Source organism: Harpia harpyja, chromosome 10 (assembly GCF_026419915.1).
Source record: "Harpia harpyja isolate bHarHar1 chromosome 10, bHarHar1 primary haplotype, whole genome shotgun sequence".
Classification (NCBI taxonomy): Eukaryota; Metazoa; Chordata; class Aves; order Accipitriformes; family Accipitridae; genus Harpia; species Harpia harpyja.
In genome coordinates this window covers 30,680,878-30,697,048 of record NC_068949.1, presented here as the reverse complement: position 1 = coordinate 30,697,048, position 16,171 = coordinate 30,680,878, and the positions used below count along the sequence as shown (strand labels likewise).

The 16,171-nt window shown below is 63.7% G+C and overlaps 2 protein-coding genes across 3 annotated transcripts in view; both read right to left on the bottom strand.

The window, feature by feature from the left end:
- Positions 1-287: 287 nt before the first annotated feature.
- On the bottom strand, positions 288-1,639 carry LOC128146987 (uncharacterized). Its single transcript, XM_052799095.1, has 2 exons — positions 615-1,639; positions 288-485 (listed from the first exon to the last, which is right to left on the bottom strand). The coding sequence occupies exons 1-2, from the start codon at positions 1,626-1,628 to the stop codon at positions 345-347; spliced, it is 1,155 nt and encodes a 384-aa protein (XP_052655055.1). The 5' UTR covers positions 1,629-1,639; the 3' UTR covers positions 288-344.
- Positions 1,640-1,653: 14 nt separating this feature from the next.
- SLIT1 (slit guidance ligand 1) overlaps positions 1,654-16,171 on the bottom strand; it is a 64,079-nt gene continuing 49,561 nt past the window's right edge. For both annotated transcript variants that reach the window (XM_052799091.1, XM_052799092.1), the window contains 28 exons: positions 16,035-16,106; positions 15,715-15,786; positions 15,541-15,612; positions 15,276-15,419; positions 14,979-15,142; positions 14,843-14,866; positions 14,213-14,357; positions 13,999-14,073; positions 13,625-13,768; positions 13,193-13,336; positions 12,908-13,074; positions 11,658-11,790; positions 10,491-10,559; positions 10,025-10,096; positions 9,709-9,780; positions 9,319-9,390; positions 7,603-7,766; positions 7,094-7,218; positions 6,783-6,880; positions 5,823-5,962; positions 5,336-5,429; positions 5,017-5,154; positions 4,427-4,664; positions 4,198-4,328; positions 3,951-4,105; positions 3,581-3,869; positions 2,728-2,939; positions 1,654-2,645 (listed from right to left, as the gene is read on the bottom strand). In XM_052799091.1, coding sequence (XP_052655051.1) covers positions 2,401-2,645; positions 2,728-2,939; positions 3,581-3,869; positions 3,951-4,105; positions 4,198-4,328; positions 4,427-4,664; positions 5,017-5,154; positions 5,336-5,429; positions 5,823-5,962; positions 6,783-6,880; positions 7,094-7,218; positions 7,603-7,766; positions 9,319-9,390; positions 9,709-9,780; positions 10,025-10,096; positions 10,491-10,559; positions 11,658-11,790; positions 12,908-13,074; positions 13,193-13,336; positions 13,625-13,768; positions 13,999-14,073; positions 14,213-14,357; positions 14,843-14,866; positions 14,979-15,142; positions 15,276-15,419; positions 15,541-15,612; positions 15,715-15,786; positions 16,035-16,106 — 3,670 coding nt within the window. In that variant the 3' untranslated portion in view covers positions 1,654-2,400. The remainder of the gene's footprint in view (positions 2,646-2,727; positions 2,940-3,580; positions 3,870-3,950; positions 4,106-4,197; positions 4,329-4,426; positions 4,665-5,016; positions 5,155-5,335; positions 5,430-5,822; positions 5,963-6,782; positions 6,881-7,093; positions 7,219-7,602; positions 7,767-9,318; positions 9,391-9,708; positions 9,781-10,024; positions 10,097-10,490; positions 10,560-11,657; positions 11,791-12,907; positions 13,075-13,192; positions 13,337-13,624; positions 13,769-13,998; positions 14,074-14,212; positions 14,358-14,842; positions 14,867-14,978; positions 15,143-15,275; positions 15,420-15,540; positions 15,613-15,714; positions 15,787-16,034; positions 16,107-16,171) is intronic.

Genomic DNA, 16,171 nt, shown 5'->3' with positions numbered 1-16,171 from the left:
GCTGCCCCACGCGTGACCCAGGTAGTGATGGCTCCTTTTGCAAGGCATTGTACGGATAACCCCAGCTCTCCCTGGCGACGAGCTCTCAGCCTGGGGCTGCATGTCCCTGCACCATGTGGGCGATGCTCTGGCCAGAAGAGGTGGCCAGGGCTGCTCCAGGAGTAGCAGGTCCTCACCCATGGCAGGAGTAACCATCTCCCCAGCCTGTGCCACCTCCTCGTATGCCCAGCAGCTCCCGAGCACCAGCTGCCCCCTTCTCCCCTCCAGGAAAGAAGAGGCCAAGCCTCTGAATGAATAAATGTCATGTTCACATGGAAGACAACATAGACAATACCAAACAGCTCCTAAAACAATACAGCCTCTGCCAGCGGAAGGATGCTCAGCGCCTCCCTCGCCAGCCTAGTACAAACCAGCGTCTTCAACAGTGACACACACAAACCCCACGGGCCAAACAAAGCCACCGTCATTTTCCTGCCCAGTAGCATCTGTAAACAAAAAGAAAACATCATTTGTTGACCCCGAACATATAAAAATACTATAACAAAATGAAATACAAATATATATTAGAATCTGTAAGTATTCTGTATAAAGAGATACTTTAGCGGTTAGCTTACAGCAAGAACAGAAACACAACACAACCAAGCCCTGGCCGGGCCATGGGCAAAATGAGATGCGTCCCAGCTCCTCTGTGTGGCAGCGGGGGCTCCCGTGGAGAGGGCATTTATGGCAGAAACACATCCCCATGGTGGCGGGAACGTCCTGGATGCTGGTGGTGAGCAGGGATGGTGCCGGCACCCATGGAGCCGGATGCACCTGATGGAGATGCCCGGAGCCCAGCTGCAGCCGGCGGTGTGGCCCTGAAGCCGATGCGCTGGAGCAGTGCGCTGGAGAGACCCGGGGCTGCAATTTGTCCGCCCGGGTGACATGGTGATGTGCTGTCCAGCTGCGTGCACCGTCCCAGGTTGGGCCCCACCATCCTCAGCCCCCATGGGTGTAGAAGCAATGCTGCTGCGGAGGTCAGGTGCGTGCGGTACCCCGGCGCGGGCTCTCCATGCTGCACTGGCAGCAGCCCTGCCCCTGCTCCCGCACCAGCCCAGCGTGTCCCCCAGCACTGTGGGCTTTGGAGAGGTGCAGCCCAGGCGCCGGCACCCGAGTCCAGGAGGTGGTGGGACCTGCCCTGGCAGCGGTGTTAGCTCCAGGCTTGCAGGCTTAGGCATCTTCAGCCTCTTCAACTGGCCCTGGCACCCACAAGGCTGAAGCCCCGGTGAGGGGCATGGCACCGTGCACGCCAGCTGTCTCAGCAGCCTCCTGCCCTTGCTGGCTGGGCCACAGAGAGCAGGGCCAGCAGGACATGGGGCACCTCTGCCCAGCTGCAGAGCCCCCCCAGGGCTGAGCCTGGAGGAAAGTGGTTCCCGTGCTGCCCTATATGGCTCCCGCGTCTGAGAAGAGCTGCTTGGCTGGGCCGGGGGTATTTGGGGTCCCCTCTGCCTTAACGGCACCGTGCTAGTCCCCCATGGACGTCTGTGCCCCACTGCCTGTGACCCACTCAGCGTGCCCAGGACCACCCTGGTCCTGCTCCACCCAGCATGGCCCCAATGCCACTGCAATGTGCTGGAGCCATGCCCCATCTCTAGGTGCCATGGAGCACCTGGCCGGCAAACACAGCCCAGAGGTGCCACCAGTGGGTCAGGCTGCGGCCCTGGAGCTGGTGACATTATTTGGGGCACGCTGGGCTCCAGCACCTCAGCCACGGCACCGGGGAGCTGCTCGCTGCAGCTCCCATCAGGGCAATGGCGGGTCCTCAGCAGGGAGGCCAGGGCTGCCGGTGGAGAGGACGGGGAGCCGGGCTCCAGGCTTGCCGGGACCACGGGATGCCGGCTGCACCACGCAGCCCTCTGCCAGCCCTGGCTTACCACGGCCCATGAGGCTCTGCCACGTCAGGCCCCTCCGCTCCAGCCCCAGATGTTGGAAAAGACACCAGCTCACCCAGAGGGACACAAGGGACAGGCTGCTGGGGAGGGGACACGCGAGGGACACGGGCACTGCCCTCTGCGGCTGTGGGGCTGTGCTGGGGGGAAGGCAGAGCGCCGCAGGGAAGGGGCAGCAGGGTAGAGCACCCACCCTGTATCCACACATCTGTGTAGCTGCAGTTCTTAAAAAATTCTCTATCTACACATTTGCTTTGTTTGTGGGGTTTTTTTTTTCTTTTCTTTTTTTTTTTTTTTTTTTTTCCCAACCCTCTAGATGCAACAGCTCTACCCTCCGCCGGGCTCCTTTGATGCAGCTGTGGTTCGGGAACACCCAGACAGCAGTACTGCGGCCGCAGGGCAAAGCGAGGTCCTTGGCTCCAATTGGGGGGGCTCTCTGCCAGCCCCCCCGCTCTCCGGGGCCGGTGGCCGCTCACAGGCACTGGCTGCAGCCACACTTGCTGGGCTTCTCCACCTCCTCCACGAAGGTCGCACCATTGCTGCACTCGAAGGCGTATTTCCTGCGCCGGAGCCGCAGCCCGGTGCAGCAGCCGGTGCTGGGGCTGCCGCAGGCCCCCTGGCACTCCACCCAGGCCACCGGCCGTGTCGTCTGGCAGATGGCGTAGCCCCGCTGCACCTGGTGGTAGTCCCGCACCGGCTCCCCGTGGCACTCCGGCTCTGCGGGACAGCGACGCTCAGCCCGACGTCCCGGCGTGGGGCTGCCTCCCCCGTGTCGGGCACCCACCTCCCTGGCACCTACCTTGGTCGCAGAGGACTCCGGTGTAGCCGCCGTGGCACTCGCAGGTGGGCTGGCCGCCCGGGGTGAGGCGGCAGTGGCCGTGGACACAGGGCCGGCGGTGGCAGGGGTCGGGCGGCTCGGTGGGCTGGTTGCAGAGGGCACCCTGGTAGCCCTCGCGGCACTGGCAGCTGTAGGAGAGGGCGTCGAGGGGCAGGCACAGCCCGTGCACGCACCTGCGGGCACCCGGCGCTGTCAGGCACCTGCCGGCATGGCACAGCACAGCACCGGCACGCACAGCCCACCAGCACCGAGCACGGCACGGCTCAGCACCGGCACCATATTGCACCGGGACTGGCGTGGCACTGCCACAGCGCAGCACTCATATGGCACAGCCATCATGGCACGGCACTGGCGTGGCTCTGGCACAGCACCATGAGCACAGTACAGCCCCGGCACGACTCGGCACTAGTGGCACGGCGCATGGCACGGCACCACCGGCCTGGGGCAGGGTGGCGGACAGCCAATGGGAGGGGTGGGCAGGGCAGGCAGTGTGGAGGGACAGCCAATGGAGAGGGCAGGGATGAGAGGGGCAGCCAATGACAAGGCAGCCACTGAGCCAATGGAGAGGGGCAGTTGCAGTGGGGCACATGGGTCACTGTGGGGCAGCCAATGGGTCAGGACCATTGCTGTAGGGCAGCCAATGGGGCAGTGCTATTGCTTCAGGACAGCCAATGGGGCGGATGGGTCACTGTGGGGCAGCCAATGGGGCAAGACCATTGCTATGGGGCAGCCCATGGGGCAAGACCATTGCTGCGGGGCAGCCCATGGGGCAAGACCATTGCTGCGGGGCAGCCAACGGGGCGGGGGCACTCACTTGTGCCCCTGGCAGGGGCCGCCACGGGGCTGGTCGCAGTGGGGCCCGTCCCAGCCGGGCTCGCAGTGGCAGACGGGGCCCTGGGCGCCGGTGGGCTGGCAGATGCCGTGCAGGCAGTAGAGCTTGCGGCAGGGCTCGCAGCCCGGCACCACCCCCGGCGTCATCCGCGTCTTGGTGAAGTCCTGCAGCTCGTTGTTGATGTAGAGGTTGCGGATGCACCCGTGGAAGCTGGTGCCGTTGAGGAGCTGCCAGAGGCGGAAGGCGGCCGAGTTGACGTCCACAGGCATCCCTGGGGAGAGCAGGACCGGAGAGCAGATGGGCATCAGCGAGCCCGCGTGCCCCCCTGTCGCCCCCCCGGCCCCTGTCCTACCTCCCACATAGAGGGGGGCCTCGCTGTTCAGCGTGTAGTGCTTGCCCGAGTTGTCCATGGTCATGGGGCTGCCACCGTCGATGGAGAGGTTCACCATCTGGTCGAAGGTCACCAGCTCCACAGTGTGGAACTGCCCGTCGTTGATGGTCTCGGCACTGGTGGGGATGGCTGGGTCACCGGGGCCCCCCCCCAAGCCCGTGCAATGGGGGTGGTGGTCCCTGGCAAGTGGGGAAGGGGAGGCAGGTACCTGTAGATGGCCGAGCTGGGGTGGGTGCCGGGATCGTAGCTGACCCTGACGTGGCCCTGGTACAGCTCCACGGCCATGTGGTCGCTGTCACCGTTGTACAGCAGGATGCCGTTGCCTTCAGCTGTGGAGACCTGGCAGGGGGAGAGGTGGGAGCCCACATCCCCAAGGCAGCACCCTCGATGCCACCCTCCCAATGCCCACGCACACACCCCACCCCCCCAGCCCTCACCTGCAGGGTGATGTTGGCCCGGGGCCAGTCCTGCAGGTCAGTGAACTGCAGGTATGTGTCACGGTCCACAAAGTTGACGCTCAGCAGCTTCTCGCACTTGGGGCCACCGAAGCCGGGCAGGCACTGGCAGAGGGCACGGGCGCCCCGCTCCACACACGGGGCCCCGTTCTGGCACTCGGCTCGCTCGCAGAGGCCTGGCTGGCCGGCGGCACGGGGCGGCATCTCACAGAGCTGGCCACTGCGGGGCCAAGGGTGCTGCTGGGCACGGGGCTGGGAAACCGCCCTACCCCTTGTCCAGTGCCCCATGGGGCTCTGACAGCACCCCCCTGTGTTGGGGTCCCTGGGGAGGCTCTCCAGCCAGGGGCATCAGAGGGGTGCCCAGCTGCTGAGCCCTGCCCTGGGGTCCCTCCCCAGAGATGCTGGCACCCCCCAGCCTCCATCCCCGGAGACCCACGCCCCCAGGCCCACTCCTTCCTCTTGCACTGAGGGGGATGAATGGATGGACATAGCAGCCAGGACTGGTTCCTCCTGCACGGTGACATGTAACCATCCCTGCTGTCCCTGGTGCACCCCCATCTTCCCGGCAGTACCTGTAGCCCTCGGTGCAGAGGCAGGAGTAGCCGTTCACCTCGTCCAGGCAGCGGGCGTTGTTCTGGCACCGGTGGTCCTGGCAGTCGTCGAAGTCCTCGCTGCAGTTGCTCCCCACATAGCCGGGCACGCACTCGCACCTGGGGCAGGCGGGGGGCTCACGGCCGCCCCTTCCTCCCCACCCTGTGCCAGTGGGCACCTGCTCCTCCTGGCATCCCCCTCCCCATGCCCCCTCACCAGCCTGTGAGCTGCAGCCCCCCCCAGAAGCAAATCTCTCCCTCCAGGCAGCCAGGAGAAAGCAGTTTGGGGAGGGGGGCTCACCTGGGCCCCTGGCTGGTAGAGATGCAGGTGGAGCCGTGCTGGCATGGGCTGAGCTCGGCTGAGCAGAAATCCAGCGGCTGCTCACAGAAATACCCTGCAGGGCAGAAGAGGGGGTGCCGGGGGGTGCCCAGCAGCTCGGGGACCAGAGGGGCAGCCCCGGACCCCGCAGGGCAAGGGGAGACCGTGGGGTGCTCAGCTCAAGGCAGGGAGCTGCCGAGCCCGCAGCTTCCACCACCACGGGCACAGGGCTCTGCTCTGCTGGAGGCAGATCTTGCCCGAACCAGGCAACCGAGGGCATCCCAGGGTATAGGGGCTCAGCTCGGTGTACCCAAACTCGAGGCAGCTGGGCCCAGAAGCCATGTCGATGGGTACTGGGACAGCAGGCAGAAGAGCTATTAGCCCTCATCACTGGGAAGGGAGAAGCACTGGGCACATTTCCCTGCCAGGCCCGCGAGGTTTGGGGATGGCTAGCCTTTGTGCTGCATACCTGTGTAGTGGGCAGGGCACAGGCAGGTGTAGTTGGTGGCACCAGGCATGCAGGACCCCCCGTTCTCACAGCTGTGCTCCTTGCAGGGGTCGCTGGCAGCGCGGCAGCCCGGGCCCTCAAAGCCCACCAGGCACAGGCATCTGCCACAGGGCATAGAGCAGCATCAGGGGGTGGGAATCGGAGCATTTTGGGGTGATCCCCCCAAAAATGCCAGCACAGGACCTTGGCAAAACGCACGCATGCATGCCAAGAGGCTCCGAGGAGCAGGGTTTGGTACCCCCCTGCCGAAAACCGGGCGCAGGGGAGGATGGCAGTGTGCAGCCCCACGCAGAGCATTCTGCAAGGATGCTGAGTTGCCACGACAACGGGCTGAGAGGCCACTCAGCACGGGGGGCGGGTACGACAGGCGGCTGTGCAGCCCACGTCCTCATCCCCAGCCTGCCGTCTATTTTCAGCCACTAATTGGGCCCTGGTTCCCGGAAAGGGCTGAAGCATTCGGGGTAGTGAGGGTTGTGCTAGGGCACAGCAGCACAGCAGCCTCGCAGGGAGCAGCAGTGACCCCAGGGCCGCATCCTGCCCCATCCCACACTGTCAGCCCTGCTACAGCAGCCAGATCCCAACCCCAAATCCCGCTGCCCTCTGCCTCCCCATACCTCCCATGGCAGCAGGACCCCCCTCTCCCCCCCTTCCCTCAGCCCAGGAGCCTGCAGGGCTGGGGGACACGGCAAAGCAGAGCCAGCACTCAGTCCTGCTGGTGCTGTGCTGGCAGGACACGCAGGCAGGGCTGCAGAGAGCAGGCAGCATGGGCCGGAGCTGCCGGGTGAATGCAATATCCCAGCTATGTGCCCCAGGGAGCAGACGGGAGGGGAGGGAAGCACCAGACTTTATCTCAGTGGGATGCTGGGGCTCCACACTGCTGCCCAAACACCCGTTTTTCATGTGTTCCCACCCAGCACTCACCTGAACCCGGCTCCTTCCCCCTCCTGGGGCTGGCAGGTCCCCCCGTTGGCACAGGGGTTGGAGGAGCAGCCACTGAGTGCCACCTCGCAGTCCCTGCCCTAGGGAAAGAGAGAGAGGTGGGAGTGAGAAGGGTGCCACAGCATCGTGTCCCACTCCCCCTGCCCTGTCCCACTCGGCAGGGCACTGCGGGGAGCAGGGAGGGGGGACGGTCCTGCAAGCAGCGAGCCCCGGGGGCACGACAGAGCCCCCGCGCTGCTCCCTTCCCCTCTGCAGGGATGGGTCCCCCCGCGGTGGTGCCAGGACCAGGGTACCTTGTAGCCGCTGGGGCAGGTGCAGCGGTAGAAGCCAAGGGGGTCATTGTGGCAGGTGCCCTGGTTCTGGCAGGGGCTGGAGAGGCAGGGGTTGCACTTGGCCTGGACACTCAGGGCGGGTGGGCCTGCGGGACGGGAGGCGCAGAGATGACCATCAGTGCAGAGAGCGATGGGGAGGTGTCTGTTTGTGGGCACTGACATGGGGGGCAGAGCCCCAGCCACGGCTGGGAGCAGAGCCTGCCCTGCCAAGGGGCTGTACACCAGGCAATGGGACAGCAACAAGTTTGCTCGGGCGCCAGGGACGTGCCATCAGCCAGGCAAGGGGACAGAAGCATCCCGGCCCCCTCCTCCACAAGGCAGCTCAACAGATGAAATGTTGGAGTCTCCCAGACTCACGGAGCATCGTTCTGCCAAGTGCGGGGCAGCAGGCAGCCCGGCTCCCTGCAGTGCCTGCCGCCCTGCCAGAGGACAGCGCAGATGGGCAGATGGATGGTGCAGCCTTCTCTCACCTTGGCACTCAAACTTCTTGGCGGGGGTGGTGAGCAGCAGCTTGCCTTCCATGTCAGGGGGCCCAGCACAGCGGGCGATGCCTGGCTCCTTGTACCCCGTCTTGACCCAGCTGGAGAGCCAGCGCAGGTTGCAGCTGCAGTACAGGGGGTTGGCCCCGATGGCTCTGCAGGGGGAGAAAAGGCAAAACTGCACCCGCTGCCCCGCAGAGGGAACTGGGCTCAGAGACCTTGGGACTGGACACAACTCCATCACTTGGCTGGGCTGCCACAGGATGGGGGGACACAGTGCTCCTCCATTTCTGGACCCACCAGAGGTGCTGCCCACGGTGGGAGGACTGGGGCACACAGCCCCACACCGCTGCCCAGTTCAACCACCCTGCTGCCAGCCCCACAGCCCACGTGGCGCCCCATGGCTCTGTGCTGGGGCTTTCCTCTGCTGCCCACACAGAAATCCTCGGGAGTCCCTCTCCAGCACTGGAACAAAGCTGCCTGGGCCCAGCGCAAACTGGGCAAAGCACCCTGAGGCTGCGCAGAAACAACAGGACCATCGCACAGGAGCTGCAGGGCCAGCCAGGGCTCTGCCGCACAAGCCTACAGGGCAGGGACATTGGAGTGGGCTGCTGGGGACAAGCAGCGGGTCATGGCCGGAGCTCGTGAGGACAGCACTGGGGGAGAGCAAGGAATTGCTCTGAGAGGAGGAGGGAAGGTTGCTCTGCTCCACAGCAGAGCAGGGCAGGGAGCAGCAGATGACATGGGAAGCTGAGGGGTTGGATGCTTCTTTGCATCCTCCTTCACTGCAAAGGCCAGCAGTGATGGAGGGCTGGTGAGACCGACACCGGTGACGAAGGAAGGAGACGGCAGCCCAGAAAGCGGGCGGTAGGGACGGCAGATCTGCTGGGGCTGACAAACCTGGTCCTAGAGCACCGACAGCGCCGGCTGGTGACACAGCTCAGCCCTGCGGGAGCCGGCAGCAGCAAAGACAGCACCGCACTCCGGCAAAGGAAATCGGTGAAGAGCCAGGGGAGACCAGACCGAGCAGTGCTGCTCCCGAAAAACACAGGGAGGCCAGGATTGGAAATCAAGATGCTCTCTGCAGGCTGGAGGAACAGCCTGAGAACCCCAGGATGCCAGGAGCAGGACTGGCCACTGGCAGGCAGGTGGGAATGGCTTAGCAGAGACAGGGAAGAGACTGAAAAGTTACCATGAGCAAAGCTGAACTCCTGCCCTGGGCAGTGGGTACAGGGCTGTGCTCCTGGGGTACAGGCTCCCTCAAAGATGGGTTGAAACACAGCCACTGGCAACAGGATGCTTGATGACAGACTGGGGAGGGCTGCTGCAGGGGAGCGCCCTGGCAGGAGGCTAACGACATGCTGGCATGGGTCAGAGCAGCCCCCGCCAACCCACGACTGTGCCAGCACCTTGCATTTCTTGACTTACATGTTAGGGGACCCTAGGGACCTGGCGGGGGGGGGACCCCACACCACCTCCAGCAAGGATCATAGGGCCACCCCAGCAGCATTGGGAGGCTCAGATGCACACCTGGACCTGGGGCTCAGCATGGGGAGGGCAGGCACGGCACAGCATGGCACTGCCCCACAAATGCTGTCCCAAGTACCAGCCCGGAGAAGAGGAGAGGAGGCAGCGCAGCCCCATGTTTTTTAAAGGTCTCCTGAGCCTGCGTCCAGCCCTGCGCCCTGCAGAGTGGGAGATACTCACAGGTGGGACAGGGAGGTGACGTCTGCGAAGATGCCCTCAGGGAGGCTGGAGATGTCATTGCCATGGAGAGACCTGCAGAGAACAGAAGGTCCTGCAATGCCCACGGCTCCAGGGTGTGCAGCAAGGACTGTGACCAGCTGGGCTGCCCCCACCCCACAGGTCCAGACATGGGTGGCAGAGGTGGACATGGGTGGACCCCACTACACTGTCACTGTTGCAAATGCACCATCTGCTCCGAGAGGCTGATGCATCTCCCCTTGCTCCTGCAGCCTGTACCCTGCCCGCCTGCACCCAGCTCCAAGCAGGCACAAGGGACACAGGCAGCAGCAGAGAAGGGACTGGGCAGGGCTGTAAGCAGGGCTGTGAGCAGGGCTACGGGCAGGTACTTACAGCAGCCGGAGGGAACGGAGGCCCTCGAAGGCCAGCGGAGGGATGCACTGCAGGGAGTTGTAGCTGAGGATCCTGCGGAAGGGAAGAAGGAGGCAACACAGCGCCGGGGGCACCACTGTGTGTGCTGCAAGAAGCCCACCCTGGGCTGCACACTCCCCCTTGCGTGAGCTCCAGCTCAAACCACAGCTTCACCCCGGTGGATGGGGGAGGCCCTGGTGTCCCCAGCACACCCCAGTCTTTGGGGTCCTCTAGGAACAGCCCCCGCAGCTCAGCTGGGCTGCAGCCCAGTGTGGCACCCCGCAGGGACTGCACTTACAGGGTGGTGAGCTGGCTCATGTTGGTGAAGGAGGAGTTGCTCAGGGAGCTGATCTTGTTGTTGCTCAGATCGCTGGAAAAGAGAAACCCCAGAGCGTGGAGCCAGCTGGGCCCTGTCCCCCCTCGCTGCTCCCCCTGCCTGCTCAGCTGCAGTGGGGTGTGAACAGCAGCACGCCACGGCCTCCAAGGGAGCAGCAGGGCTATCACACAGGCTGATGGCAGCAATGCCACTGTCCCCACTCTGCCCCATGCCCAGCGACAGCAGAGGCTGTCCGCACCCAGGGGCTGCGCATCACTGCCGGCCAGCTGCGTCCCGGTGCAGAGGGTGGACACAGAGGAATGTTGGGGGTCCCTGCATACTGCCAGGCCCCTCCTCAGGATGATGCACCACGGGGACAGCCTCTGTCCTCGCCCACAGGTCCCAGCAGTGGGACCGGCTGCCTGGGCTCCTGCTCCTGGCTACTTACACAAGCTGCAGATACTTGAAGGTGGAGAGCTGCCCTGGGACCTGAGTGAACTGGTTTCCATCCAGGTAGCTGCAAGGGAGAACAAAAGCACCTCGGGGTGGCTGAGAAACAGGAGGTCTCTCCCTCTGCCCTCCCATTTCTCCTGTGCACTCCCACAGACTTGGGGCTGCGAGGAGCATCTCTAGCATCACCTCCCTCCCAGCACCCAGGGCCCGTGGGGCTCTCGGGGGACCCCTGGGCTGGCAAGGGAGCCAGCGTGCAAGTGCCTTAGCACACCCGGGGGCTTTGCACGAGAGTCCCTGGGAGCAGCCTCCCAACAGCCTGCGTGTGCTAGCGCAGCCAGCCATGTGCTGCATTTACACATCTGATGTGAGCGTGGGCGGCTGTAACCATTCCCAAGGCATGTGTGAGAGAGAGCGGAGGATGCAGAGAGGAGGGGTGTGCGAGACAGCACAGGGGTGTGAGGGGGTGGTATACATATGTATGTGCACAACCAGTGCCTATACCCCCCCGCACACAGGACTTGCTGCCATCCCCCATCCCAGACGGGTGCAGAGCCCCTTTTGCAGCGATGGGCATCACAGTGCCTGCACATCCAGACCTGGCACGGCTGCTTGGGTACCTCCCTGAAACCCATGGTGATGGGTGGCTGACCCCAATCAAACCACATCCCGTTGTCCGCATGCTCGGAGCTGGGGCTACCAAGAGCATCCCCGCAGCTGTGGTGAGAGGTGACAGCAGAGAGGGGCCAGGGAGCTGGCAGAGGCAAGGCAAGGTGGCCCTGTCCCTGTCCCTGATGGCAGGCTGCTGGGGACCGCAGAGCCCTGGGCTCCACGGCTGCGTGGGGACTGCAGCTGCAGGGGGTGGCTGTCCCACACTGCCCCCTCTCAAGGGCCAAAGAGCAGGGACCCAGCTGCTGTGACAACACCCCTTGCACATCACCCTTGGTAGCCCTGAGTTGGCCGAGAGGCTCTTGCTGAGCCCCTTGCTGAGGCTGGGGCCAGACAGCGTCCCTTGGCTGGGTGGGGGTCCTGCTCCCACTACCGGGCCGGGGTGGGGGTGTGGGAGGGAGTATCTCTGCCCCTATTCCTGCAACCCCGCAGCAGAGACCTCCTACCCAAAGCTGCAAAGCTGGGGGGAGAGCCTGGGCACTCGCCCACCACTCACAGCTCCGTGACGTTCTTGGGGATCCCCTTGGGCAGGGCCTTGAGGTGCTTGTTGCTGCAGCGGACAACGGTGTCGAGGCAGGTGCACTCCTGGGGGCACTGGGGCCGGGGGATGCAGCTGGTCTCCTCCTGACCTGCACCGGGCAGAGAGCCACAAAGTCACCAGGGCCCAGCCCTCAGGCACCGTGTGAGGCTGGACTCAATGCCTTGTGCCCGCCTAGGACTGCTCCCCTCCCATGCCGACCGTCCCCTCGCCCTTAAAGCAGGGTGCTGCAGGCAGCAGCAAGCTATTGCCTGTGGGCAATAGCCTCAGTCCAGCTGAGAGTCTGCAGTGCAGAAATCGCTCCTGTGCCCAGAAACCGCCTACCCCACCGGGATGGATGCAACCAGCCAGGTCAAGGCTGCTCTGATTTTCACCATTTTCAAGCTAAAATGCAGTCCCAAGGACGGCAGAGAGGAGGGCTCAGAAGAAGGGGCTCAGGCCTGCAAATCCTCCTGAAATAACCTCCTTCACCCATCTCCCAGACGCAGGCTAGAGGGAGCAGTGCCTGTGCCAAGCAGCCGGAGGAGCCGGCATTGCTCCCCCTTGCCTGCTGCAGCGCTGGGCTCCTGCGGGAGAGGCGTCCCTGGGACGACCGTATGTTATCTCGCACTGTTAGGAAAGGCGCAGGATGCAACCCTTCAGTCTTTGACGTGGTGGAGGAGGGAAAGCAGAAGAAATGATGACTTGTTTGTAAATATTTTCCAGAGGGCTCAAAAGCTGTTCTAAATTAAAAAAATTTTTTAAAAAAGGCTTTTCTCTCAACACGCACACCCCGCCTGCTCCATCTGCCCAGCTCCAGCGCGTGTGCGGGGCTGGGAAGGGAAGGAGGGAAGGAGCAGGATGAATCCCGCTGTGCCTTGCCTACACATCTGCTCCTGCCAGCACCCAGGGCACAGCATTTGCCAGCACGGACCTGCCTACGTACAAGGGCCACGCGGTTCAGTGGGTGCAAATTCCTCTCCTGGCTTCAGAGCAGCTCGTGGGTATTTGAGTGCAGCCCGAAGGGCTGGGCACCAGGAGGGGAAACTTGTGCCTTGTTAGGAGAGGGCATTAAGGGGCTGAGGGACCCCCCAAGCTACCAGGTTGCCGCCGGGCACTGCCAAACATCCCAGGAGCAGGGGCAGTGCTGGGACAGGGAGCGCGGTGCCAGCGCGGGAGGAGCAGACTGGTCCCCCCTCACCCCCGGCGCCGCAGGGCCCGTGAGTTACCTTCCTCACACCTGAAGTCGGGGAAAGCCACGTCCTGGAGTGGGATCTGCCGGAGGAAGTCGGGGTTTTGGCACCGCGGGTTCCCCGTCACGATCTTCCTCTTGCGCAGCCAGTTCCCCAGCCAGGCCAGCTGGCAGTTGCAGTTGAAGGGGTTGGCGAGCAGGTTCCTGCACACGGGAGGGAGTGCGAGGGCATCACCTGAACAGCCGCTGGGCAAGGGCACCCCCTGCAGCCCCCCAACATGATTGGGGCAGCCTGGGAGCATCTTGGGGCCCCAAGACATACAGCGTGGAGAGGGACTGCAGCGTGTCAAAGGCGCCCGGCGCAATGGTGCTGATCTGGTTGTCATACAGGGAGAGCAGGCGGACGTTGCGCAGCCCCGTGAAGCTGTCGTTGTGGATGCAGCTGATGCGGTTGTTCCTCAGCATCCTGCAGAGGGAAGCGGATGAGGGCACTTAACGACCCAGGCAGGTGCTACAGGGGAAACCCACCTCAGCAGTGCCCAGGCTGTGCCCACCTCACTGCCAGGCAGCAGGATAAGCCTGAGCTGAGCAGCAAAAACCTGTCCCCCCAGCTCTGGATAGGGCCAGTGGATGGGTAAGGCACTCCTGAGCTGGCCCCGCAGTGACGCGGACAGCACCAGCCCGGGATCGCGGGCAGGGGAGCAAGGAGCAAGGATGTCCCCATCCCTGTGCCCACGGCGGAGGGGGGACTCACAGGGTCCTCAGCCCGTCTAGGCCCCTGAACATGCCACTCCGCACAGACTCCAGCTGGTTGACGGTGAGATGCAGCTCACTGACAGAGGATGCCCCCTCGAATGCCCCATCCTCGATCTCCGACACCTTGTTGTTGCTGAGGTTGCTGTGGAGAGGGGAAAGCAGGCTGGGATGGGGTGCTCTGCCCCGACCTCATCCTGAACCCTGCCTCCCCCAGGTCCCACTGAGCACCCTGTGATGCCCAGTCCCATGGGTGATCCTCGGGTTGGGACGTGCCCCCCCATTTCACACCCCAGGCTGCCCTGGCATCAGGACCCTATGTGCCTTCCCAGCCCCCAGACACTGCCGATGGGGCTGCGCCTGCCCGATACTCACATTTTCTTCAGATGCGGGAGTTTCTTGAAGATGCCGGTGGCCTCCAGGATGGAGATTTCATTGTTGTTCAGGCGCCTGGCATGGGTGGCAGGGAAAATTGCTCAGGAGATGGCTGCGAAGGGCCTGGCACAGACCAAACCCCGAGCCAAACCCCAGCGCCGGTGATGCTCTGGCTGCAGGAGAGAAAGCAGGGTGGGAGAGAGGAGGCTCTTACAGCTCTGCTGTGGACTGCGGGATGCGCTCTGGGATCTTGGTGAGCTTCAGGTTGGAGCACTCAACCACGCTGGATTCACAGCGGCACTTCGGGGGGCAGATCACATCGCTGTTGCACTCGCTGTTCAGCTGGTAATCCTCTGTCCCTGCACGCCGGCGAGGGCAGCACGGGCTCCCGTGAGCAGAGGCACGGGGGCTGCGCCTGCCCTCCCCTCCTCTGATCCTCCCACACCCTTAGCCAGGCTCCATCTCTTCCCCAGCTCCCCTCACCCCAACCACTGTGCACATATTACTCCTCTCTGTGCCCAAAGCAGCTTATCATCTGCAGGGTATTTGTCCTGGGTACATGGGGTGCTCTGCTGCCCACCACCCTCTCCCCTCCTGCAACCACAGCCAGACCCCGGGGACGCCTCCGTGCCCATCCGGATAACGGCACGATGGGAAACGCCGCAACATGTCCTGGTACCCAGCGCTTCTGTTACTGTGGCACCTAGGAACTCAGAAACCAGAAACGATGGGAAATGCAGCGTGGTCCTGCCGGGCCAGACCATGGGGCTCTGGCACAACCACCCCCGCAGGCAGCCTGGCCAAAAGGTTACCAGGCACACATGCATGTGGCTCCTCCTCTTACCTGGGATGAAATACTGCTCTTTGGCTGCAGAAAAAAAAGCACATCAGCACTCTGAGCACACGGACACCAGGCTGGGGCAGGGCTGAGGACAGCCGTGCTGCAGGGTGCCCATGACAGGGATGGGGACAGCTCTCACCCGAGCAGCGAAACTTCTTGCTCTTGATCTGGCCGATGCGCTTGTTGGCCAGGCGCCGGGGGCTGGCACAGCGGGCGCCGCTGGTCTCAATGGGGTTGGTGCGGAGGAAGTCTGCCAGCCACTTCAGGTTGCAGTCGCAGACGAAGGGGTTCTGGGCCAGGTGCCTGCACCGGGGAGAGCGGGTGACACACCGCCGGTGACAGCGGGTGACCACCAGCTCCAGCCCCGGCTACCCACTGAGATGGTTCCCCCCAGGCACCCGCCTGCCCAGGCATTGGAGCTGGCACAGGCACTCACAGGGTCTGGATGGCCCGCAGGGAGGTGAAGGTGCCCTTGGCCAGGCTCTGGATCTTGTTGTCATAGAGCGAGAGCAGCGAGAGGTTCTGCAAGTCCTGGAAGGCGTCTGCCCGCACACAGTTGATCTTGTTGGCATTGAGGAGCCTGGCAGGGAAGGAGGGAGGTGAGTCTGGGGACCCCCTTCACCGCACCATGGGTGCTGGGGACCTCAGCCCTGCTTCCTGGTGTCCCTGCAGAGCATCCCACCCAGCCACTGGTGTCTTACAGAAGCTGCAGGGCAAAAAGTCCCCCGAAGACGCCTTTGGGGAGGTCTGTGATCTTGTTGCCATACAGCACCCTGGGAGAGAAAGACTGGTGTGAGGGGGATGGGGGAGAGTGGTGCAGGGCATGGTTCAGGGGGCACAGCGTCCACCCCACACACCCCAGTGTGGGCACTTACAGGGAGTTCAGTGAGCGCAGCCCCTGGAAGGCGTCAGGAGCAATCTCCGAGATCTGGTTGTTGCTCAGGTCTCTGAAACCAAAAGGGAGAAGGTGGTCTGGTCCCCTCTTCTCTCACCCCATGCCCCCATCCTCCTGCTGTGTCCAGGGGACCACCCCCAGCCTCCTAGATACAGAGCTGGGGGTATCCAAGACCCCATCCCAGTGCTGCCATGTGGGGCAGCCATGTCATGGCAAGTGTCCCATGCCCATCGGAGTTGGGGGGCTGCGGGCTCATGGCAGTGGCCAGCAGGGTGAAGGGTGCTCGGGCTGCACACTTACATCCTCCGCAGCTTCTTGTAGGGGGAGAAGGCACCTGGGGGGATGGACTTGATGCCGTTGAGCTCCAGGCGTCTGCAAAGAGAAGGGGGAGAGATGAGGGCTGTAGGGCTGGCTGAGCCTCAGTACCCCATTGATAG